This window comes from Dipodomys spectabilis, unplaced genomic scaffold, assembly GCF_019054845.1.
Source record: "Dipodomys spectabilis isolate Male_0828 unplaced genomic scaffold, ASM1905484v1 ptg000002l, whole genome shotgun sequence".
NCBI classification, from domain to species: domain Eukaryota; kingdom Metazoa; phylum Chordata; class Mammalia; order Rodentia; family Heteromyidae; genus Dipodomys; species Dipodomys spectabilis.
In genome coordinates, this window is record NW_024870679.1 from 52,093,446 (window position 1) to 52,118,588 (window position 25,143).

General features: G+C 44.1%; 2 protein-coding genes across 6 annotated transcripts in view; one reads left to right on the forward strand and one right to left on the reverse strand.

Annotated features, from left to right (window-relative positions):
• Mast2 (microtubule associated serine/threonine kinase 2) overlaps positions 1-3,301 on the forward strand; it is a 127,214-nt gene extending 123,913 nt beyond the window's left edge. For 4 of the 5 annotated variants that reach the window (XM_042675724.1, XM_042675734.1, XM_042675728.1 and 1 more), the window contains 5 exons: positions 93-319; positions 509-631; positions 995-1,131; positions 1,263-1,453; positions 1,747-3,301. In XM_042675724.1, coding sequence (XP_042531658.1) covers positions 93-319; positions 509-631; positions 995-1,131; positions 1,263-1,453; positions 1,747-3,248 — 2,180 coding nt within the window. In that variant the 3' untranslated portion in view covers positions 3,249-3,301. The remainder of the gene's footprint in view (positions 1-92; positions 320-508; positions 632-994; positions 1,132-1,262; positions 1,454-1,746) is intronic. The other variant, XM_042675738.1, reaches the window with a different exon arrangement.
• Positions 3,302-11,567: 8,266 nt separating this feature from the next.
• The window catches only part of LOC122108047 (phosphatidylinositol 3-kinase regulatory subunit gamma), a 61,970-nt gene continuing 48,394 nt past the window's right edge, over positions 11,568-25,143 (reverse strand). Inside the window, exons 7-11 of the mRNA XM_042680018.1 lie at positions 21,075-21,217; positions 17,644-17,820; positions 16,665-16,739; positions 16,104-16,274; positions 11,568-12,256 (exon numbers count right to left, since the gene is read on the reverse strand). Of these exons, the coding sequence (XP_042535952.1) occupies positions 12,058-12,256; positions 16,104-16,274; positions 16,665-16,739; positions 17,644-17,820; positions 21,075-21,217 (765 nt within the window). The 3' untranslated portion in view covers positions 11,568-12,057. The remainder of the gene's footprint in view (positions 12,257-16,103; positions 16,275-16,664; positions 16,740-17,643; positions 17,821-21,074; positions 21,218-25,143) is intronic.

Below are 25,143 nucleotides of genomic sequence, written 5' to 3' on the forward strand. Positions count from 1 at the left end.
TGTGTGACTACAGTTGTGCTGAGATTAATAGGCTGGGAGCATTGCCAGGCCAAGGTTTGTGATCTACTAAGTCCTGGTTTCTCCTCCTCCAGAACACCACACCTGTTCTCCATTGGCCAGCCCCATGTCCCCACACTCCCAGTCATCAAATCCATCATCTAGAGACTCTTCTCCAAGCAGGGACTTCTTGCCGGTCCTTGGCAGTTTGAGGCCTCCCATCATCATCCACCGAGCTGGCAAGAAGTATGGCTTTACCCTGAGAGCCATTCGTGTCTACATGGGTGACTCAGATGTCTACACTGTGCACCACATGGTGTGGGTATGTTTGGCCAGACAGTGCTGTGTGTCCTAGCATTGTCACTCTTTCACCTTTCCCTTCCTGTAGCCCAACTGACCATACTTCTTAAGGGGCCAAGGGCGGTGGTGAAGAAGCTCTCAATTTAATGGGCAGAACCAGCCCCTACCTTCTTTGTCAAGCTCCAGATTAAATGTTCTCTTTCTGGGACAGCATGTGGAAGATGGCGGTCCAGCCAGCGAGGCGGGGCTTCGTCAGGGTGACCTCATCACCCATGTCAACGGGGAGCCTGTACATGGGCTGGTACATACAGAGGTAGTGGAGCTGATCCTTAAGGTTAGTGCTGGAATATTGCCTGCTGTGGAGTATGGGAGGATCAGGCCTATATCTTAGCACTGAAGGCAGGTGCAGGGATATGCAAAACTTGGGCATGGCACAGCAGAAGATTTTCTTCAAAAGACAGCACCTTGTCTGCCAGGCCCTTCTGAGCTGCAGATAGGACTGGAGAACAATGTATTCCCACCACTAAACATTGTGAGCCATTAATGGGAACCATTTCTGAGCCTGTAAGAGAGAATACAGGTCTTAATCAGACATGTTGGTGCACAGGCAAAATCTGGCTACCCAGAGGGTAGGGGCAGGGCAAAAATATAGCCGTCACCTCAGCCTAGCCTCATACTCTGCTTTGCTCTACTCCAGAGTGGAAACAAGGTGTCTATTTCAACAACTCCCCTGGAGAACACATCCATTAAAGTGGGGCCAGCTCGGAAAGGCAGCTACAAGGCCAAGATGGCCCGAAGGAGCAAGCGGAGCCGAGGCAAGGAGGGACAAGAAAGGTGAGCTGGGTTTGTTACAAAGGTCTTCTCTGAGTAACTGGGTGCTTGTAAGTGCTTTGTGTGAGTCCTATACCTAGAGTGTGCTGTGTGCTGTGCCCCAACTCCACCTTAAACCTTAACCTCTGCATCAGGAAAAGAAGCTCCCTATTCCGGAAGATCACCAAGCAAGCCTCTCTGCTGCACACCAGCCGCAGCCTTTCTTCCCTTAACCGCTCCTTGTCATCCGGGGAGAGTGGGCCGGGCTCTCCCACACATGGCCACAGTCTTTCTCCTCGATCTCCCACTCAGGGATACCGGGTAACCCCTGATGCTGTGCACTCAGGTATGATGGGCCCCTTGTAGATCTGAGACCATTTTCTGGGAAGTAGAAAAGTGCCTGGGCTTTCTTCAGGTCCCACTTTCCAACTCTCCAGAAAGATCAGTAATCCTGGAAGGGACTGATGGGAAGAGTGGTTTACTTTATTGTTTCTATAACCTGGTCTCTGGCCCAGTGGCGGGGTAACACAGACAGTCCTGGGACATTCCCGGACTAAGCCCTGTTTTGCCCCCTGAGTCATTTCTAACAGCTAACACGGCTCTGCCTTTGTCTGTTTGTCTGTGTCTGTCTGCCAAAAGTGGGAGGGAATTCATCACAGAGCAGCTCCCCCAGCTCCAGCGTCCCTGGCTCCCCAGCTGGCTCTGGGCACACACGGCCCAGCTCCCTCCATGGTCTGGCACCCAAGCTCCAACGCCAGTACCGCTCTCCACGGCGCAAGTCAGCAGGCAGCATACCTCTGTCACCACTGGCCCACACCCCTTCACCACCACCACAAGCAGCTTCACCTCAACGTTCTCCATCACCCCTGTCTGGTCATGGAGCCCAGGCCTTTCCCACAAAACTTCACTTGTCTCCTCCACTAGGCAGGCAACTCTCTCGACCCAAGAGTGCAGAACCACCCCGCTCCCCACTACTTAAGAGGGTTCAGTCTGCTGAGAAACTGGCAGCTGCACTGGCTGCTTCTGAGAAAAAGTTAGCACCTTCTCGAAAGCATAGTCTTGACCTGCCCCACTGTGAGCTAAAGAAGGAGTTGCCACCCAGGGAGGCCAGTCCTCTGGACATAGCTGGGACCAGGGGTGTGCTGTCTGGAAAAGCACTGCCAGGCAAGGGAGTGCTGCAGCCTGCGCCTCCGCGAGCCCTAGGCACCCTTCGGCAAGACCGAGCTGAGCGACGAGAGTCACTGCAGAAGCAAGAAGCTATTCGTGAGGTAGACTCGTCAGAAGATGATACTGATGAGGAGCCTGAGAACAGCCGAGGTGGACAGGAGCCAGGATTGGCATCCTGTGCAGAAATGGGCCAGAATCCATCCCCCAGAGCAGCAGGAGAACATGGAGAAGAGGACACCTTCTTGGCCCAGGACCTGAGGAACCAGGGTCCAATGGTCCCAGCCCTGTTGACAGGGGTCATACTGGCGCCTCCCAAAACAGAAGGTCCTGATGTCCCTCAGAGGAGGCCTGGAAACTCACAAGCCTTTGAGGAGGGCACCAGCTTGTGCTTACCAGACTCCACTCTGAGTGGGTCTGGACCTACCAGCTCTGCCCCTGCTGAAGGCTGCTGGAAGGCCCAGCACCTCCACACCCAGGCACTAACAGCACTTTGTCCCAGCTCTTCAGGACTTGTCCCCACTGCTTTCTCCACCTCTGGGAAGCAAGGCACATGGTCCTGGAAATTCCTTATTGAGGGGCCAGACAGTGCATCCCCAAGTAGAAAGACAGCAGTGACAAGTGGACAAGCTAACCCCCAGGATCTGGAAGCCACAGCCCACCCTAAGAACCTATCTTCTGGGCCAGAGAAACAGCCACAGCCACTCAGTGCACCCGGGCTGACCCATCATCCATCTTGTGATGTCCCCAGCCCAAGCTGGCTATGGGAGTCTGAATGTGCACAAGAAGAGAAATTGCTGAGCATTACCAAAGTGCCTGATGCCTCGGGTGACAGGAGGCAAGATGTTCCATGCAGAGCCTTTCCCCTCACCCAAGAAACTGGGCCCAGCCTGCTTTGGAGGGGCCAAGACCCAGGAGTCCGTCAAAAGCATCAGGACTTGGCACTGGCATCAGATGAGTTTTTAAAGCAAACATAGCAGTTTACCATTTCTTGCACTCAGACCTGTGTAATATACCCTCCTGGAAACCATCTTTTGTCTTTGCTTGTTTCTTTCTTCAGTCATCACAAACTCTAGATCCAGATCCTATGTTGCCACTGGGCAGGAATCTAGTGGTGACCAAGACAGGGAAGAGACACCTAATTCGACTTCCCTAATCAACCATGAGATATATGAGCTCAAGTATGAAGAATAGACACAGGTAGCAATTTGCTGGGTAGGGAAGAATGGAGGTTAGCGCCTTAAGGAAAAAGAATGTTCTACAAAAACACAGCATATACAGTGTACCTGGTGTGTTCAAGAAACTAAAAATCAGAGTGGTAATAGGTCTGGCAAGTTAAAACAAATGTCATTATCTAGGGCTGGGAAGGTAGCTCAATGGTAGAGCGCTTGCCTTGCAATGCACGAGGCCCTGGGTTCAATTCCTCAGCACCACATAAGCAAAAAAAGAAAAAAAAAGCCAGAAGTTGTGCTGTGGTTCAAGTGGTAGAGCGCTAGCCTTGAGCTGAAGAGCTGAGGGACAGCGCCCAGGCCCAGAGTTCAGGCCCCACAACAGGACCCCCAAAAAAAAAACAAATGTCATTATCTAATGGTCCTTCAGGAGTTTAGACTTCATAGATATATGAAGAAACAAAAAACATAGAGTGACTAATATTCCTTCCTTATAAATAAGGAACACTGAGCTTTTCTTCCTGGGGTAACAACCTGGCATTAGAACCTAGGTCTCTGGCTGAGAATGTGGCTTAGTGGCAGAGTGCTTGCCTCGCATGCATGAAGCCCTGGGTTGGATTCTCAGTACCACATAAACAGAAAAGGCCAGAAGTGGCACTGTGGCTCAAGTGGTAGATTGCTAGCCTTGAACAAAAGAAGCCTAAGGGCAGTACCCAGACCCTGAATTCAAGTCCCAGGACTGGCCAGAAACAAACAATCAAACAACTTAGGTCTCTTACCTTTAGAACCAACATTCATCACCTAACTTGGACTGTCTCTTAGCCAGTAAATGAGGATGAAAGATATAAGGGAGGGGCTGGGAAGTTGGCTCAGTGGTAGAGCGCTCGCCTTGCATGCATGAGGCCCTGGGTTTGATTCCTCAGCACCACATAAGCAAAAAGAAAAAACCCAGAAGTGGCGCTGTGACTCAAGTGGTAGAGCGCTAGCCTTGAGCTGAAGAGCTGAGGGACAGTGCCCAGGCCCAGAGTTCCGGCCCCACGACCGGACCCAAAAAAAAAAAAGATATAAGGGAGTGAGGAGACTAACTTTGGGTATATCTAATTGGAGCTGTTTGTGGAACATCCAGCAGGTAATTGGATACATGGGTCTGGAAATCTAGACTAGACAGGAGAGCCATCCATGTATCAACACACTCAGGACACTCAAACAATTGCCAGAGCCGGGAGCACAGCTCAGTGGTAGAACGATTGCCTGGCATATACAAGATGCTTGGGTCAATCTCCCACATTACCCCCCCCCCCCCCAAAAAAAAGCAGCTGCAGCAAGAAGAAAATCAAATTCAGGGAAAGAGCTTCAAATGAAAGAAATACTTGATAAAAGGTTGGAAGATCAGGTGAGATGAAAACACAAAGTTACTAATTATCTCCTTAGTGTTTGTAGTCATTGATTCCTTTCTGGGTTAATGTTAAGTAGACCCTTTTGCTGGAGACGGACATTGTTCATATGTCTCTCATGGGTGGAACAGTAGTCTAGATCATATGCACAGTCATGCCTCTATAGGTTAGACTTAGAAAAAAAACGGTTGCATTGCTTGTAGCACTAATTTTCCCATAACCCGACTTCTAGGTTAGAAGAGATGCTGCATCTGGAGAATGGGACGTAAGTACCTATGAACCACCGGTAGAATGGTTCTTGAACCTTTGTCATCTTGGACTGAGAATGCAGTGGCCACCAGAGGGCGTGTGTTGCCCATGGTAGCAGAGCCCATATATGGAAACAGTTGATCCTGCAGTCTTCCAATACTCTTTTATTTCACTTCCTCCTTCCTTCAGTTATTCATTAACAGCAGACTTTGGCTTCAGGCACTGGATGCTTTAAAGACAAGTTGTTTCCTTGAGGATCTTGGTGGGGGGAGCGGGGAGGGAGTACAGAAGGGAGGAAGGTTGACTAATGGTTTGAGTGTCCTATGTGTAATATCAGGATCTAGTCAAAAGAAAATAACATGGTAAAGAGGATCTGCAAGCACTATGAGTTTGTAAAGTAAGAACAGGAAGGAGCACAGAGATGCCAAGCATCCTGTAATGCAGATGCACAGGGCACCTTCCCCAAGTACCACAACTGCTCCTTTTGGGGAACACTGCTGTATTGAGTTTCTGAAAGGCAACTTTAGGGAAGTGATATCAGGCTTATATTTTAGAAGGATCACTCTGGATGATGTGGAAAGGCTAGAGTGGGGCCACAGGCCAGAGAGAATAATGCAGGAACCAGTCAAGAGTGGAGAGAATGAGGGAAAGGAAGCTGAATACAGAGTTGGGAGCCATCAGGAAGTAGATTGGGATTGGAATTAAAGCAATATAAGGACTGCCAAGAATGAGAATGAGGAAAAAGGCCAAAAACACTGGAATTAATGGACAGAGCCAATAAAAAGAGGAAATGAGACCCTCAGGAAGAGGACAGACCATTTTAAGAATTTTGTACCTTAAAGCCGGGCGCTGGTGGCTCACGCCTGTAATCCTAGCTACTCAGGAGGCTGAGATCTGAGGATCGCGGTTCAAAGCCAGCCCGGGCAGGAGAGACCGTGAGACTCCTATCCCCAATAAACCACCAGAAAACAGGAAGTGGCGCTGTAGCTTAAGTGGTAGAGCGCTCGCCTTGAGCTGAAGAGCTGAGGGACAGCGCCCAGGCCCAGAGTTCAAACCCCACGACCAACAAAAAAAAAAAAAAGAATTTTGTACCTTAGCCAGTTACTATGATGCACACCTGTAGTCCCAGCTACTTAGGAGACCAAGGCTCACTTGAGCCCAGGTGTTCAGGGTCAGCCTAGGCAACACAGCCTAAGTAAGTGCTTTTTGGGAGGTGGAGGGTGGGGGGAGTGTGCTGGTCTGGGGCTTCAACTCAGGTCCTAGGTGCAGCATGTCCCTGAGCTTTTTCCTCCCAAGGCTTTCACTCTACCACTTGAACCACAACTCTACATCTGGCTTTTTGCTTGTTAATTGGAAATAAGAGTCCCATGAACTTTCTGCCTAGACTGATTTTGAACCATCATCTCAGCCTTTTTTTTTTTTTGGTGGTGGTAGGACTTGAACTCTGGCCCTGGGCGCTGTCCCTCAGCTCTTCAGCTCAAGGCTAGTGCCCTACCACTTGAGCCACAGCACCACTTCTGATTTTCTGGTGGTTTATTGGATTTGAGTCTCACGGACTTTCCTGCCTGAACCTCCATCCTCACATCTCAGCCTCTTGAGTAGCTAGGATTACAGGCATGAGCCACTGGTACTCAGTTCTCAGCCTTCTTAGTAGGTAGGATTACAAGTGAGCCACTAGCATTCAGCTAAAACCCTGTCTCTTTAAAAAGAAAGGAAAGGAAATTGACTTACCCTGGGAGCAATTGAAAGTTAATGTTTAACACAGGTCTGGGTTTGTATCTTGAAAAGGTAACTGGTTGCTATAATGAGAATAGATTTGGGGGAGGGCAGAATTAGACATGGTTGTAAAGCTGCAAAATTAGGGAAATGATATTTGGAAGGTAAAATTAATAGGGGTTAGTGAATGGTTTAAGTATTAAGGATGATGACTACATTTCTGACTTACATAACTAGTGAATTCTATTTCCATTCAGAAAAATATAAAACAATAGAGAAGAACCAGGGCCAGATAAGTGGCCCTGCATTCAGAGATAGATTCAATGTGCTGAATATGAGATATTTTACAGTAAACATTTAGGCAAAAAAAAAGTAATAGAAATAGGTGATTGGCCTAGAAATGATAGATGGATTCAAAGATAAGGATAAAACTGTCAGGTAAAAATGTCTAAATGATAAGTCCAAAAGACATCAACAGAACAGAGATGGTAGAAAATCAGGTGAATGAGTTATAATGGAACAGTTCCATGGAGAGTATGGTCAACAGCTGATTACTGAAGCAAGTGGTTCGAGGTAATGATGGAATTTGAACTAAATAAAATGCTTCGGGTCAGGAAATATGTAGACCACTGTTTCAGAAGGCTTAGTTGTGAAGAGGGGACAAGAGTGGAGGAAGTGTATGGGAATAAGTAGAAATTGGGGAGGTACAGTGAGGACAGCCAGCCAGGATGATAAGGCACATTGACCTAAAACTCTAGCAGTTAGGAGACTGAGTTCAAGGCCAGCCTGAGCTATAGCATAAGACCCTTAAAAAAAAAAAAAAGATACGGTATTAGCTGAGCAATGGTGAGGCTCCGAGTTCAAACTCCAGTAATTAATAAGAAAATAGAAGATAGCAACCATGTTTAAATGCCAATCGTCATGATCCAGTTGATATGAAATGAGAAAAAAATCATAATTGAGATGCTGAGAAACTGAAGAGCAAAGAATCCAAAATACATTTAGAAGAACTGGCTTTAGCTGGAGAGAGCAAGTGGAAAGGAGAGGAGTTATGAGGATATTGGCAAGTTTTAGGGTCAACTATAACCATGGTTGGAAGTTGATAGTCCACTATGTATTTACTCTGAAATGAAGTATGCAGTGCCTGTGGGCAACAGATATGTCTGTGGAGATGTCAAGCCATCCAGTGGCATTCAAAAACACACGACAGGAGAAAAGAATTCTGAGTATCCCAAGCACAGAAGTAAGAGTATCTTGGGGCTAAGTGACATCATCTACAGTTTTGCGGGTGCTTGAGTAGCTAATGTATAGTGGAGGAAAAGAGGCAACATTATTTAGACTAATAGGCCATTTCCTTGCCCAATGAGATTTTTGTAATTGAGTATAAGTGGGCAAAGTCTAAGAGATACAAGAGGTACAATGTTCTGCTAAGGTGGTTGTCATGTTTGCTGTTTATGTTGTCAACACATAGCAACCTCAACAATGTGCCTTGAAGAAATGTGACAACAGGAAAGACTGCAAGCCCATTTCCTGCCTCCAGGATAGAAAATGGATACACTTTTATTTCCAGGCAGAAATAATGTCATGAGAGCCAATAAACTTTATTAGGAGGGGACAAAGTGGCTGTCAGATTTAGTTTTCTCAATACCTGAGTTTCTCCTGGGGATGGATAGGATTCATATCATGTCCACTAGATTTTATCTCCCCTTCATGGGAGGAGGAGGGCTTCCAGTGTGGCACCAGTTCAGTCCTAAGAGACTGACTGTTCTCTTGGTGTTCACTGGAGAGTTCTAAGAGATCAATGCCCAGTCTCCTTACCTTGCTTCCTCCTTACCCTGTCCAAAGCCCAGCCCTCCATACCATGAAAACAAAGGTTTTATTGCAATGTTTTTATTGCATTACTGGAGCAAGTTGGCCAGACTATCCCCTCTTGGGGAAGGTAAAAACAGAAAAGTATCTCCCTTACCTTCCCTCCACCCTTCCCCACAACTGCACAGCAATGTCTGAACACGTCTGGTGACAATAACAATTTGCAAAATTGGTCTAGGAACTACATTATGAATTGTCCCAACACAAGACGTACAGGTGACTTCCTTGTGAATCAGATTTTTACATAAACTACAGAATTTTTTTTGACTACATCAAAGACAACAGAATAGGTTTTTCACAAGTAACAACAGGGCACCAAAGTCACATGCTGGAATTTGTAAGGAAACAATGTTGGTTGTAACAAGTGGCTGGAGCTAACTTTAGCAAGGCTGAGCAGTTGGCAGCAGAGGACCCAAACCGGTCCTCATATAGACTCTCTGGTTTCTAGGACTATTGAAACCTCACAGAGACCCACTCTGGGTCTTAACTGTCAGCAGAGATCATCCTAGTAACTAGGAGTTGCCCAGATGCATTTCTTGGCTCAAGAGAATACATGGAGCAAGAAGAGACCCAAGGAAGACACCACATTGGTTCTCAAGCTTCCAGAAATGAGGTCTAAAGTAAATGAGGGGTCCCACTAAGTCTTGGAGAGGTATTAGGAGTCCCTGTTTTAAAGCCTTGGCCCAGATAAGGAGGACACAGGATACCTAGCCAAGGCCAAGGTTTGACATCTACACCTAGGTGCAAATGGCATTGTTTTATGATGAGTGCTCCACCTGGAAAAGATGGGCCTAGGCTTTGTGTGTCTTCCAAGCTGTTTTCATGTTTGTGGCAGACTCATCTAGCCAAGAGAATCAATTCCTCTAGTTGGACCTATCTCTTGACCCTCTGCTTCTGTGAGACACAATTAAGATGTCAGGAGATAGTCCCAGAACCCAAATTATGGGATAGGACACAACTAGACTCATGAAGGAGACTCGGACCTAACAAGGGAGCAGTATACCGTCCCTCCACACACTCCAAATGCAGTGGTTAGTTGACTGGTGCATGGACAGTGTACATCTCTGGGCACTGATTCAGGAACAAGTAAATTATGTGGAAACTGATCAGAAAATACTCTCTATGAAATGATCTCTAATCTTAGAGACCACAAGGCAAAAGGAAAGAAAATAAATATAAAACTGAAAACCAGCCCTTCTCCGCAAGCTAGCCCACGTATAGGTTAAATGGTACTTGTTCGCTCCCTCTACACCCTCCTTGTCTGACACTTGTTCAACACTACAGGTGTATATCATATTCCATCTTGGCTTAATTTTAAAAAAAGACTCAGGACTCTAAAAAATTTTAGTACCAGATAGAAGGGATGCAAAGCTACCTCTGTACCCAGCAGCAATCAGCCTGACAACTCAGTAAAACGCTGAGCAAGGCTTCAATCTAGCAGGTTGGGGAAAGCATGTTCTGGCTATCATTAAGGGCTCAAATCACCAACACAGCAGGGGAGGGGGCTCATTTGTCTCTTCTCACCCAATTAAACTTCAGTGTAAACAAAAGCCAAAGACGCTTTTTCTTCCTATCCTGGATAGGAAGTAACTTGGGAAATTTTGTTTGTTTTTTATTTAATCTATGTCCATGTCTACATCATGTTCCATTCTAGACACTTTCACTGAAGTAAGCATTCAGGGAAAGTACTACTGTTTTTCTTTTATCCCCCAAACTAGTTTTCCTAGCTATAAACTTTATGAACCAAGACCCAGATACTGGCTGCTCCTCTAGCTCAGCTAGGATGCCTGACTGCACATCTCTGGGCTCAAACAGCTGAGTCACACTCAGCCTATTATAGTTCCAGGATTGGCTTGGAGGCAAGCTGGACTATTTGTCAAATGAGTGTTGACTGATGACTGTGGAGCATAATGAAGGCAGGAGTAGATGGCCTTCCCTCCACTTCATTTGCCTGGCTTCACTCAGCTAGAAGGTTTAAACTACATGGGGCAGAAGATTCCTGGCATAAAATCACAGCCACTGAAGCATGAGGGCAGGCTGCACATTGCTTTAATGGCAGGCTCAAAAAAAAAAAAAAAGGCAGAGAAAAGCTTCCAGATGATTTCTATTAACAGTCTGAACTCCAAGCCATGTTTTCTCCCTGCAAAAGCTTCAGAAACCACTGTATGGAAGCATGTTATAATGTGGTATGACCCTTACCCTGGACACCAGGGGCCCTGAGTCTGGTTTCTTAGGCCTCTGACCACAATCTGATTCCCTCCTTAGCCACTTAAGGACTCCCTTAACACTATCCAGCAAAAAAAAAAAAGGGGGGGTGGGGAGATGAAGGGAAAGCAAACCATAGATCATGTTTTTGTAGGGCTCTTTAAACTTGGGGAAGCACATATAACAATGTTGTTCTATCATTATTTGGTATATCAAGCCATCTAAAAGCACTGGATTGCACCTTTTCTTTTCTCATACAAACAAGTTACAAAAGTTTCAAACATCATTCTTTAGGCTAAGGAAACACCACGAAAGCACCAACTTCATTGTATGATTCAAATCTCACTATCCCCACAAAAACAATGCTATTCCTCATGTCTGAGAAATGGGCAGGGCAAAAGGAAATACATTGACCAATTTGTTTGCAAAAAACTCACATCTAGTTTTCTGATTTTCAAGTTTGGGTACAAAACTGTGCATTCAGCTACTCATGTCACCATCTCCCTCGTTGTGAAACAAACATCATTTTACTGGTTTCTGAAAACGATGCTTCTTAAGAAAGTACACTGAAGCCTAAATTATGTTGGTAAGTAAAACCACCCACTGAAGGGTTTTTTTGTACCCTCTTGCCTTAGATTCTTTCATGAAACCCCAAGCCTCCCTATTTTCCTTTGGTTGTCTTTTTTTTTGTCCCCCCCCAAAAACAAATCCCATTCTACCACAGAAGAAAAAAAAAAGTGTTTACTTTTGGAATGAAGAGATTATAGGAGCAAAACAATTCCCAACAGAGCCAAGCCCCTGTTGCATTCTCAGAGCTGAAGACCAAAAGAGAATATGGACTCTTCAGAGGCTTCCAAATGTAACTCCCACCCTGCCTCCATGGAGCCTAGTGTGTTCTGTGGAGGGTGCCTGGTAAACAAAAACAAAAACCCCAACAAAACAAACTTCCCAAAAACAACATCTGCTTACTTTTTCAGTGCAGCAGTACAGCTGAGTCCCAGAAACCCCAGGCCCCTTTATTTATTCCCCCATCCCGGCCGGCTACTGGTCGGCCTCTCCACTTCACATTCACAGAATCACTTCTTGTGCAAAACAAGCAGTCTACGTAGAAAGAATGCCCTCATCGTAGTCTAATAAAAACTGTAGAAAAAAATGCTGGAGAGCCAACTCTTCCCACTCCCTCTTTATCTGCAGAGCGAAGGCATCTGTGCATGGACAGGGTAGGCAAGCCTGACATTGAGGGAGTCGTTGTGCTGAACCAGGGATGTCTGCTGGTAGTGGAGCACCAGCTCCTTCAGGGAGCTGTACAGGTTGTAGGGCTCTGCGAAGCCATATCCTCGTGCCGTACTGTAGATCACACAGTGCTTCACCTCCCCATCAGCACTGCAAAGATACACAACAGGAAAAATGCTAAGGCAGATATAATAGCTATTAAATGGTCACTAGTTTACCCAGGCACTGGTGGCCCAAACCTATAATTCTAGCTACTCAGGAGGCTGCGATCTGAGGATCACGGTTCAAAGCCAGTCCAGATGCGAAAGTCCATGAGACTCTTCTCTCCAGTTAACCACCCCAAAACCAGAAATAGAGCTGTGGCTCAAAGTGGTAGAACACAAGCCTTGAGCAAAAAAACTCGGGGGCAGCACCCAGGCCCTGAGTTCAAGCCCAAGGACAAAAAAAAGTCATTAGTCAGACAAAGCTTGTGAAACTGTGTTGCTTTCAATCACCTTAGAGATTGGGCCACAGATACAAATACATGAAAACAATCATGAATGTTGACCCTTTTTTTTTTTTTGTCAGTCATGGGGCTTGAACTCGGACTGGGCACTGTCCCTCAGCTCTTCAGCTCAAGGCTAGGGCTCTACCACTTGAGCCACAGCACCACTTCTGGCCTTTTCTGTTTATGTGGTGCTAAGGAAATGAACCCAGGGCCTCATGCATGGGAAGCAAGCACTCTACCACTGTGCTACCTTCCTAGCCCGAATGTAGATCTTATTTCTTAATTCTCCATTCATTCATTCCATTTCATTCATGCATTTATATGAATGGAATTCTAAGGCCCCAAAATGCAGCCTAGGCCCCCAAAATTAATGATTCGATTTCATGTGTTCAGAAAACCAATGGGGGAATGAAATAAGGAGACTGGGTCTAGGCTTCGCCTAGATAATTGGCTCTTGATTTCCTCTGTTTCCCTAGATGGTTTGCTTTTCTATTAGGTTTAAGTGACCTCATCTGGTTTGCTTTGCTTATGTATAAACCTTTTGCTGGATTTGATTCCACTCACCTTGTGTAGCTTTGGCCTATATAAGCTTTGTGCTAGCCACAAAGGGCTGCTGGTCATTGAGACATGGTCTACCAGCAGTCCTCCCACGCTCCAATAAAGACTCATACTTTGGCCTCTTACATGATGGCTTCTCTGTCTCCACTGAGTTTCCTTATAACACACACACACACACACACACACACGTGTGTGTGTGTGTGTGTGTGTGTGTGTGTGTATTTATCCTTTCGTTGTTACCTCCTCAAATTCTTGATTACTATAGCTTAAGTAAATTTTTGAATCAAAATTTGTTTCTATTTTTTTCAAGACTGTTTTGGCTATTCTGGATCACTTCAATTTTCATATCAATCATAGGAGCATCTGGTCAATTTCTGCAAATTCACCTGAGATACTGATAGGATTATGCTGAATGTGTAGATCACTTTAGAAAAAGTGATCTACCTTTTTTAGTAAAATCTTTTTTTTTTTTTGGTCGGTCGTGGGGCTTGAACTCTGGGCCACTTCCGGTTTTCTAGTGGTTTTATTATTGGAAATAAGAGTTTCACGGACTTTCCTGCTCGGGCTGGCTTTGAACCTCGATCCTCAGATCTCAGCCTCCTGAGTAGCTAGGATTACAGACATGAGCCACTGGTGCCCGCCTTTTAGTAAAATCTTTAAAGGTATTTTATAGGCTCTACTGGACAACTCATACTTTATTCCTAGGAATTTCATCATTTTGATGGCATTTATTTTTGGATTAGTCATTGCTAGTATATAGAAATATATCTTTATGGGCTGGGAAGGTGGCTCAGTGGTAGAGCGCTTGCCTCACATTCATGAGGCCCTGGGTTCAATTCCTTAGCACCACATAAGAAGAAAAGGCCAGAAATGGCGATGTGGCGCTAGTGGTATAGCATTCATCTTGAGCTGAAGAGCTCAGGGACAGCGCCCAGGTCCAGAGTTCAGGCCCCCATGACCAGCCAAAGAAAAAATAAAAAATAAATATATCTTTGTGTCATATTACTTGCAACCTTGAACCCATTTTTTTACTTCTTACTTTCCAATCTTGATAGCTTTTTTTCTTTTTCTTGCCCAATTTCTCCAGTTAGACTTCCTTCATAATGATGAATAGCAGTGGTTATTTGGAATACATATCTTGTTCCTCTTTCTGATCAAGGGAAAGGCAATCAGTCTTCCATTACTACCCATAATACTTGCTGTGAGTTTTTCACTGGTACCTATTATTAGGTAGCAGAAATTCTTTCCTGTTCCAAGTTTCTTTTGTATGTTTTCTTTTTTGTGCATTACTGGAGTTGGAACTCAGTACTGGCGTTTGTGCTTGCTTGGGAAGTGAGTTTTCTATCACTTGAGCCATAAGCCCATTTTTTTTGCTTGTTACTTTTCCAGCAGAGTCTCATTTTTTGCCTACCCAGCCTGGACCACAATCCTACTTATTTTCCCTTGGTGCTGGGATGATAGGCATGACCCACTGCACCCAGCTCTTTATTGGCTAAGATGGGGAAGTTTCATGAATATTTTTTTGCCTGGGCTGGCCTGGAACCACAAGCCTCCTCATCTCAGCCTTTTGAATAGCTAGGATTATAGGTGTGAACCACAGTGATTAACTCCAAGATTCTTCTTAAAAACAACTTATTCAGACTCTCACTTCAGCAAATGCTCAAAGTATAATGTGAGATCACTATAGACAGGTTTTGCATGGCCAGAGTAGCTAGCAAACAGGAAATACTTGTGATGCCAGCCCCTCTTTTGTCTCCAACCATGCTCATTCTAATGAAGTGTGACTACAGTTAGCGGTTGTTTTCATAGGCATTGCTATAGACTTGAGTCTAGTCAAGCCCTCCCTCCCTCCCTCCCTCTCTTCCTTCCTAGATTCTAAGTCTTACAATAACTATTTTCTTATGATTTCCTCTCAGACAACTTGACCAGGTCAGAGAGAAATGAAATCTTGCTGTTCTATCTTTAGATGATGGCAATATGATTCATTTTCTAACTTTTCCCCCAGATTCCATTCATCCTTTAAAGGTCTAGTGCTAATGCCTCTTGCACAAAACCTCCTAACCCTCTTTTCCCCCATCAAAATGAGCAGTTCTACAGATGAACAACCCACTAACAGTAGCTATTTCACAGTGATTCTGTTCATCTTAAATGTTTTAAGAAATGAAGAAAGCCTGGTGCAATTTTTAAAATGTGGGCTTTGAAACTTAATAAACTTAGATTCAACCTCTGACTCCAAGACAAATAGACTCCTGAAGGCAAGGTGATTGTGTAAGGTGCTGAGTATTCTGCATATAAATGCCTTACATCTACACTCTCTTCCTTGCTCTCTTCAAGGGCATAATCACTGTCATCTTTGACCTCTGCCATGTCTGTCAGTAGCATTATTATCATAATATTAGTAGGTAATACCTCACAAAAAAGTAGATATTATTACTCTTATTTTTTAGGTGAGAAACTGAACAAAGAATGTTTTAAGTAATTTTCATAGTTGACAAGCAGTAAAGAGAGATTTAAACCTAGTATATCTTTTTTGGGGGACAGGGGGAGGGAGTGGGGAGGAGGGAAGCAGTGTGGTGTCGGTTGCTGGTCCTGGGGTTTGAACTCAGGGCCTAGGTTCTGTCTCTTACTTTCTTTTTGTTCAAGGCTAGCATTCTACCCCTCGAGCCACAGCTCCACTTCTGAGATAGTGGACATAGGAGTCTCACACACTTTACTACCTGGGCTGGCTTCAAACCTTGATCCTCAGATCTCAACCTCCTGAGTAGCTAGAATTACAAGTGTGAGCCACTGGTGCCCAACTGTAGTATTGCTTAAAACTGCTTTCTTATACAAATATTGATGGTCTAAGTAAGCCATAGATCCTCATTGCTGTACTTCAACCAATTGTATCAGGGGCTGATTTTCTATTAATCCATGTACAAGCAAAAAGCCATGTCCCTAGAGACGACTTACACTACAGAACAAGCATAGCATCCTTTCTTGCTGCTCTCACGAATTAAGAATGAACCATCAGGCTTCCCATAGAGCAAGTCCTCGGCTTGTACTCGATTGATATCCTCAACAAACCAAGTTTTCTCATCATAATGTGGCAGGTTTTCATCTTCCTCATTGATATAATAGGACCTAAAAATTAAATATTTAAAATATTATTTTGATAGTTTACTTATATCTAAAAGCTAAAAGTTAATGAAATCTTATTCTCTTTAACCATAAAATCAGAACTATTTCAGAGTTTTGGTTTTTTTTAAAACAACTTCATGACTTACTATGGTGCAAAAATCACAGAATTCACATGTCTCACTGACTAATCTAGAATGTGAACATCTGAGTAGGAATATCCAGATGCATGTGGCTGAGCAGGCTTCTGAGCTCAAGGAGCTATCTTCTTAAGGTAATTCAAATAAAGAGATGCAAAGTTCCAGATTCAATACCTTCTAATGACAATGAGAACCAACTCTGAGCAGTGTAAAGACAGAGCAAAGCTCGCTGACAGAAGGTTTAGCGAGAACTTACTCATCAACATCCTCATTTTTTATTCCCAGCCAGGTATTGAGGCGCTTCTGTCTCACTCCTTTGTGATTAAGCCACCTGCCGTGAGGGAAGACACCATGTCAGAAGCTAAGCAAGCTGCCTGCACAAAGTAAATACAGACTTTTTTTTTGTAATAGTGCCTCTGAGGGTAATTTCTATTTCTGAGGTTCTTTTTTATTTTTTATTTTTTTTTGGTCCTGGGGCTTGAACTCTGGGCTTGGGCGCTGTCCCTGCGCTCTTCAGCTCAAGGCAAGCGCTCTACCACTTGAGCCACAGTGCCACTTCCGGTTTTCTGGTGGTTTTACTGGCGAAAGGGTCTCTCAGAGTTTCCTGTCCAGGCTGGCTTAATTTGAACCAGGATCCTCAGATCTCAGCCTCCTGAATATCTAGGATTATAGGCGTGAGCCACCAGCGCCCGACATTCTGTGGTTCTTTTTTTCTTTTTTTGTCGGTTGTGGGGTCTGAACTCTGGGCCTGGGCGCTGTCCCTCAGCTCTTCAGCTCTAGGCTAGCGCTCTACCACGTGAGCCACAGCACCACTTCCTTTTTTTTCTGCTTATGTGGTGCTGAGGAATGGAACCCAGGGCTTCATGTGTGCAAGGCAAGCACTTAACCACTGAGCTACTTTCCCAGCCCCCTCTGTGGTTCTTATATAACCAAATACTCCAATTTTCGCATTTTAGTCAAACAGTAATCTGTACTTTTTAATCTGTATGTATCACTTTGCTCTTCCGACAGCCCCCTTCTGACATTTTCCAGGCATTTGTCTGTATGAAACAGAGGCCTACATTTTTGTTTGCCTCATTTTGGGACCCCCTACTACTAATTGAGATAATTCCTAAGTTCTTACAGGCTTGTTGGCCAGCACTCAGTTACAAATCAATTCCACCTACAACGTCTCTAGCTCCAGTGGTAACCCGATGCCATTGTTTCAAATCCCCACACACTCCCAGACTACTTACACAAGATGCTGATCTCGTATCTTGCGCAGCTGGATCAGGTCAGGTTTGATACTGTTCATTTTTTTATCTATTTCCCGGTTGTCCAAAGCTTGTTTCTTCAAATCCTGTTCCAGACGCATTTTGCTATCATGAATCTCACCAAGACGTGATTTCAATTTGTCAAAATTCATCATAATTCTGTGAAAATGTTTGACAATATTAAGGCTAAAATAGCAAAAAGGCAGAATGATCTTAAAGTATGAATGTATTTGGGGTATCTTTTTCTTTGAGATAGGGTCTTACTATGTTGTATAGGCATTGCACTCCTGGGCTCAAGCAATCTTCCTGACTCAGCCTCCTGAGGAAATGAGGACAAACCACTGTACCTACCTTAGGTTCTAATATCAAAACAGTGATAGACACTTGTTATTTATGCCTACTCCTTTTCTATTCTGATAATGGCACCCAGATGTTCCCTGTAGGTTAAGAATTCTCTGCCTCCATCTCAGATCCAGAGGTATATACATACGTAGCCTAGAATGGCCAATAAGAATATTCTATTTCATTTCCTTCTTACCCTCAGGACATAGTGACTGGTTCCGCTCAGTAATAAGAATAAAACCTCAACTGACAAAATGAGGCTCAATTCTATAACTTTTGCTAGAAATGTTATTAAAAATAATTCTCTCTTTCCACTGGGGTTGCTAAATTGTGAATATGAGATTCTGGGATTGTTAGAAACTACAATGTCATCTCACACATAAAACCAGCTTTAGGATAAGGCTAGCCCAGGAAAAGCTAGGCCAAAAAGCAAAGTGAGAAACAATCCCATTGACCTTGTTGTGGCCCTGGATCCAGCCATATATATACATATTTGTATACATATATACAGATACATATACAGCTTCTTTGTTCCAGGTTTGTCTATGTGTCTGTTGCAATCTCTCTGCTTTTTGACTTTTTTGAGACAGGGTCTTGCCTTGCTATACAGCCATGCTGTTCTTGAACTTTCAGTCTTCTTGCCTTGACCACAGGCCTGGCATTGCAGGTACGTCCCACCACATGCTACTCTAAACACCATACATGTTTTACTATCTATCATCATAGACATACTTATGCCTCTCTGTGTGCTCTATTCATTATCTAAATATCCTGCTGCCACCTGCTTCCGACAGTTCCATTTGTGTTCTCATGGGAGCATCAAACTTGTTGCTTCCATCTTTGGATGTTTCTCATGCAATCCCTAGCACAGTGAATAAACAAATACCACACTAGAAATCTAGGGGAAAAAAATTTTTTTTTTTTGGGGGGGGGGTCCAGTCGTGGGCCCTGAACTCTGGGCCTGAGCACTGTCCCTCAGCTCTTTAGCTCAAGGCTAGCACTCTACCACTTGAGCCACAGTGCCACTTCCGGCTTTTTGCTTTTTGCTTATGTGGTGCTGAGGAAGCGAACCCAGGGCCTCATGCATGCAAGGCAAGCGCTCTACCACTGAGCCACCTTCCCAGCCCCTAGGGAAAATTTTTTACTTCTCTTACACCTGCCATATCTGGTCAGTAATCAGTATTTCCTTTCTTTTTTCTTTTCCTTTTTCTTTTTTTTTGCCTAGTCCTGGAGCTTGAACTCAGGGCCTGGGTACTCTGAGCACTGTCCCTGAGCCTCTCTGTGCTCAAGGCTAGCACTCTATCATGAACCACAACATCATTTCCAGCCTTTTCTGTTTATGTGGTGCTGAGGAATCGAACCCAGGGCTTCATGCATGGTAGGCAAGCAAGTATCTACCACTGAGCCACATTCCCAGCCTTGATCTACTCTAATCTCTCATTAATGACTGCCAAAGATACTTTTCAGTTCAAAGAATAATCAGTAAGCACCTATTACGTACTCCCAAGTATCAAGTGGTGACTCAAGTGCATCAGCGAAAATGAGCTGCCATTCCTACTCTCAGTGAGTTTAGAGTTGAGTGACAGGCATTCAGGGATTATGACCAAACACTCTAGGGTCAAAAGGCCCTTAAAATATTTTGGGGAATCAGGAAAGATATTCCTTTTTTAGAAAAACTAATGTATTGCTGGGCATTGGTGGCTCATACCTGTAATCCTAGTCACTCAAGAGGCTGAGATCTGAGGATCGTGGTTCAAAGCCAGCCTGAGACTCTTACTCCAATTTATCACCAGAAAAATGGAAGTGGCGTTGTAGCCCAAGTGGTAGAGCAGTTGCCTTGAGCTGAAGAGCTCAGGGACAGTACCCAGGCCGAGTTCAAGCCCCATGACTGACCAAAAAAAAAAGAAGAAGAAAGAAAGAAAAGGAAAGAAAAACTAAGCCAGGCATGGTGGGGTGGCTCACACCTGTAGCTACTCAGGAGGCTGAGATCTGAGCATTGCGGTTCAAAGCCAGCCCGGGCAGGAAAGGCCCTAAGATTCTTATCTCCAATAAACCACCAGAAAACCGGATGTGGCTCAAGTGGTAGAGCGCTTGCCTTGAGCTGAAGAGCTGAGGGACAGCCCCCAGGCCCAGAGTTTAAGTCCCATGACTGACAAAAAAAGAAAGAGATAGAGATAAAGAGAGAGAGAGAGAGAGAGAGAGGAAGGAAGGAAGGAAGGAAGGAAGGAAGGAAGGAAGGAAGGAAGGAAGGAAGGAAGGAAGGAAGGAAGGAAGGAAGGAAGGAAGGAAGGAAAGAAGGAAAGAAGGAAGGAGAAGGAAAAAAGAAAAGAAAAACTAGTGTGTAACGAGTGCTAAATGATGAGCAAAATTTAGGAACAACTTAGTTTGGGACAGAAAAAGAACACAGATGAGAGGAGGTTCTGTGTAGTGCCGTTAGTACAAACAGCAAGTGATCCACAGAGCAGAACCATGCAATTTGAGGAGATAAAAAACAGACAGGATAAAGCCAGGCGCTGGTGGCTCACGCCTGAAATCCTAGCTAGTCAGGAGGCTGAGATCTGAGGATCGCGGTTCAAAGCCAGCCAGGGCAAGAGAGACCGTGAGACTCCTATCTCCAATAAACCACCAGAAAACCAGAAGTGGTGCTGTAGCTCAAGTGGTAGAGTGCTCGCCTTGAGCTGAAGAGCTGAGGGACAGCGCCCAGGCCCAGAGTTCAAGCCCCACGCCCGACCAAAAAAAAAATAGGATAAACTGAGTACCAGTAGCTACTTAGGAGGTTGAGATCTGAAGATCACAGTTCAAAGCCAGCCTAGGCAGGAAAGTTTGTGAGACTCTTATTTCCAATCAACTACTCAGAAAAAGCTGGAATGACACTGTGGCTCAAGTGGTAGCCTTGAGCCTGAGAAGCTCAGGGGCAGTGTCCAAGCCCTGAGTTGAATCCCCAAGACCACCACCACCACTGACAACACAATAACAACAACAAAACAACAACAACAAAAACAGGCAAGATAGGAATTATTAGGGAAAAAGAAATCTTGTCTAACTTACTTGGAAGTATTAAGTAGACTTACCGTTCAATTTCCTTTTCATTTCCTTCTCTGCGAAATCGCTCAATATATTCTTTGCTATATTGTTCTTGTGTGTGACATTGCTCCTCAAATATTTTAATTGTTTCATTAAAAGCTTCAATTGCAGTCCTCTTCATTTGTATTTCCTAAAGGAGTGGGAAAGTAACATACACTTCATTACTTTTTTTTGTTGTATACTTGATCCTAAAACAGATGTTTAATTCTAGATATAAACTAATTGATTGGACTGGAGATGTGGCTCAATTGTAGAAAACTTTCCTGGAACATTCAAGGTCCTAGGTTTATGGGGTGGGGGGGAGGGAGGATTGAGATAAAGGAGGGAAAGAGGGGAAAAGGACAGAAACAGAGAGAGAAACCCAAAGAAGACTTAACTTCTACTCTACCACAGAAAAGCCTCTGAGCTGCCAAGAAAGGCTGACCCTGAGCACACTGATAATAAGGATCACAGTGCTGACCCCAGCAGAAATGAAAAAATGAATGGATAAGATGGAGCCAAAGGGCAAAGTCTTGTCCCCAAAAGGGCCCTATAGTCTATTTATTCTTTTTTTTTTTTTTGGGGGGGGGTCCGGTCATGGAGCCTGAACTCTGGGCCTGGGTGCTGTCCCTCAGCTCTTCAGCTCAAGGCTAGCGCTCCACCACTTGAGCCACAGCGCCACTTCCGGCTTTTTTCTTTTTGCTTATGTGGTACTGAGGAATCGAACTCAGGGCCTCAGGCATGCAAGGCAAGCGCTCTACCACTGAGCCACCATCCCAGCCCCAGTCTATTTATTCTTAATTTTATTTTTTACAGTACATGATGAGTTTTCCAAACCAATTCAACAGTAGATCAGTATGATTAGAAGTAAGAAATTAAAAGGAGAGAGAAAAGCCTGCAAGTTAGATGTACTAAAAATTTAAAACTAATACCAGCCGAGCTGGTGACTCACACCTGTAATCCTAGCTACTCAGGAGGTGGAGATCTGAGGATTGTTCAAAGCCAGCTCGGACAGAAAAGTCTGTGAGACTCTTATTTCCAATAAACCACTAGAAAACGGAAGTGGCACTGTGGCTCAAGCAATAGAGCGCTCAAGTTCAAGCCCCAAGACCAACAAAAACAAACAAACAAACAAAAAACTAACACCAGGTGCTGGTGGCTCAGGCCTATAATCCTAGCTACCTACTAAGGAGGTTGAGATCTGAGGATCAGGGTACAAAGCCAGCCTGGGGAGGAAAAGCCCATGAGACTCTTCTCTCCAAGAAAATACTCAGAAAAAGCTGGAATTAACACTGTAGTTCAAGTGGTAGAACTCTAGCCTTGAACAAAAAAGAAGCTTAGAAACAGCACCCAGGCCCTGAGTTCAAGTCCCAGGACCAACACCAAAAATAAATAAAATAATTTTTTTAATCCGCAAAAACAGACTAAGAACTCAAAAGCCCAGTTAGGTTAAGCCATAAGCACCAAACTAAATAGTTCTATATATTTTAGTGAACTCTGAGCGTATCAGTAGACTTTAACATCTGAATTATAATTCCTCTAAAATCTTCAAAAAGGGCTAAATTTTGTTCAGTTTACTTTTTAGGGATATAATAAAAATGCATGAAGACCTAAAAAGGCTGCCAACCTGAATATATGCAATTTTAGAAGTTTTTATGTTGGTGGGATAGTTCTTCAGCTATCTAGTATTTATTCATTTCAACTAATGATTACTGAGCATATGTTCAACAGCAAGTCTCAGGCTGGGAATGTGACTTAGTGGTAGCATGCCTACCTAACATGCATGAAGCCCTGGGTTTGATTCCTCAGTACCACATACACAGAAAAGGCCAGAATTGGCACTGTGACTCAAGTGATAGAGTGCTAGCCTTAAACAAAAGAAGCTCAGGAGGGACAGTACCTAGGCCCTGAGTTCAAGGCCCAGGACTGGCAAGAAAACAACAACAAAAACCAGCAAGTCCCATTAGACAGTAATCTGTTTATAGTTAAAGAGATCTGTGAAGATACTCAGAACAGATTTCTGACCTCTAATAAGGTTTTATTTACATCATGGTAGAGGTAAACAAATGACATGAATTATTTCTCTTTTGTCTTGACCAAAGAAACAAACTCTACAACTCTTATAGTTAACTCAAATTACAGTGGAGAGTCTTGACTTTCAAGATTAAAAGTTACCTATTTAGCTCTGGCCTAGTTCTTTAAACACACCAACAATTTTAGATTCTACTCACACAAGTATAGGGAAAAGTATTTGATGTATTATTTATTATCACTGCCAAATTTGCAGTTTCCCCATAAACAGTGCCTTACACCTACCCCCAAATTATAAAGCCACTGCTATGCGCACCCTTCCTTTACTTTCCCCTTCCTTTATCTATAGGTTTGTAGGTCTCAGCTCCTCTGCCACATTAGCCAGCCCCTCATATATCATCAGCTTCCCAGTCTAACAGCTTTTCTCAGCAGCATACAAGTAAACACTGCTTACACCACTTTGGGGGAAAATCTCTCTCTCTCTTATTTTTTTTTGGTCGGTCGTGAGGGCTGAACTCTGGCCCTGGGCGCTGTCCCTCAGCTCTTCAGCTCAAGGTGAGCGCTCTACTGCTAGAGCCACATCACCACTTCCGGTTTTCTAGTGGTTTATTGGAGATAAGAGTCTCTCAGACTTTCCTGCCTGGACTTTACTGCCCCGGCTGGCTTTGAACCACGCTCCTCAGATCTCAGCCTCCTGAATAGCTAGGATTACAGGTGTGAGCCACCAGCGCCCGGCTTGATTATACATAATCTTGATGTCAGATATTCCCACATGTTATCATTTTGGTTATCTTATTAGTTTATTCCCATCCCGGAACCAACTCAGGCTAAGGACACAAAATCTCTTCCCACTCTCTAAGAAGAATTCATGTACAGCAAAGCAATGTAGATTTTACCTAACGTTACAAGAAAAACTGAGGAAGTCCTAACACATATCAACACCAACTCTTTCAACCTTCTTTAACACATTTGCATAGCATGTCTCCTGTACTGCTAATCCCTGGGTCCCTCTTTCTCCTTGCCTCTCGCTTCCCAAAGCTTTAAACCTCTATTGTGGCTTTTCTCTGCCCATCTGTTCAAGTCTTACTCCAATTCCCATATTCAGAAATGTATCCTTCCTTAGACACTAGTGGCTTTTTGGTTGCCTCTACCTGACCCTCTACCCAAACCCCAACCTGAGGATCGTAAATCTCAAATCAGCTGACTTCAGGATTCCTTTTCTACAGTTTAATTATCCAATATTACTGAACATTTGGGCAGCATTCCCTGCTTTCTACAGCCAAGGCAAGAAAGCAAAAATGCAGCTCTATAGCCATCAAAGCCACATGCAACAATGGCCATTTTTTTCTAGCCTCTGGGCTAGAAAGTAAGAAGATTTAATCAGAAACCAAAGCTTTCTTAACAAAGAGAAGCCCAGAACCAGATGGCTCCACTAGTGAACTTAGCCAACTATTTATAGAATAGCAATCCTTCTCAAACTTTTCCAAAAAAAAAAAAATAGGACACTTCTGAACATTCTAGGAGACCATCATTACTCAGGTACTAAAGTCAGACCAAGACACTACATTAAAAACTTCAGATTAGCCAGGCACCAGTGGCTTAGACCTGTAATCCTAGCTACTCTGGAGGCTGAGATCTGAGGATCCTGGTTCAAAGCCAGCCTGGCCAGGAAAGGCCATGAGACTCTCATCTCCAATAAACCACTCAGGAAATCGGAAGTGGCACTGTGGCTCAAGTGGTAGAGCACTCGCCTTCAGCCGAAGAGCTGAGGGACAGTGCCCAGGCCCAGAGTTCAAGCCCCATGACTGACAAAAAAACAAAAACAAAAAAACCCCCTACAGATTATACTATTTTTTATAATGCAAATTTTAAAATTCTCAACAAAGTGTTAGCTGAATTCCTAGCAAATTAATAAGGATGTATGCCATGTTCATGTAAGATACTGCCCAAGAATACAAGGATAATTCAACAAACAGGTATCAAGGTCATATACTACATTAATAGGATGAAAAAATATTTGATTACCTTAACTGATGCAAGAAAACC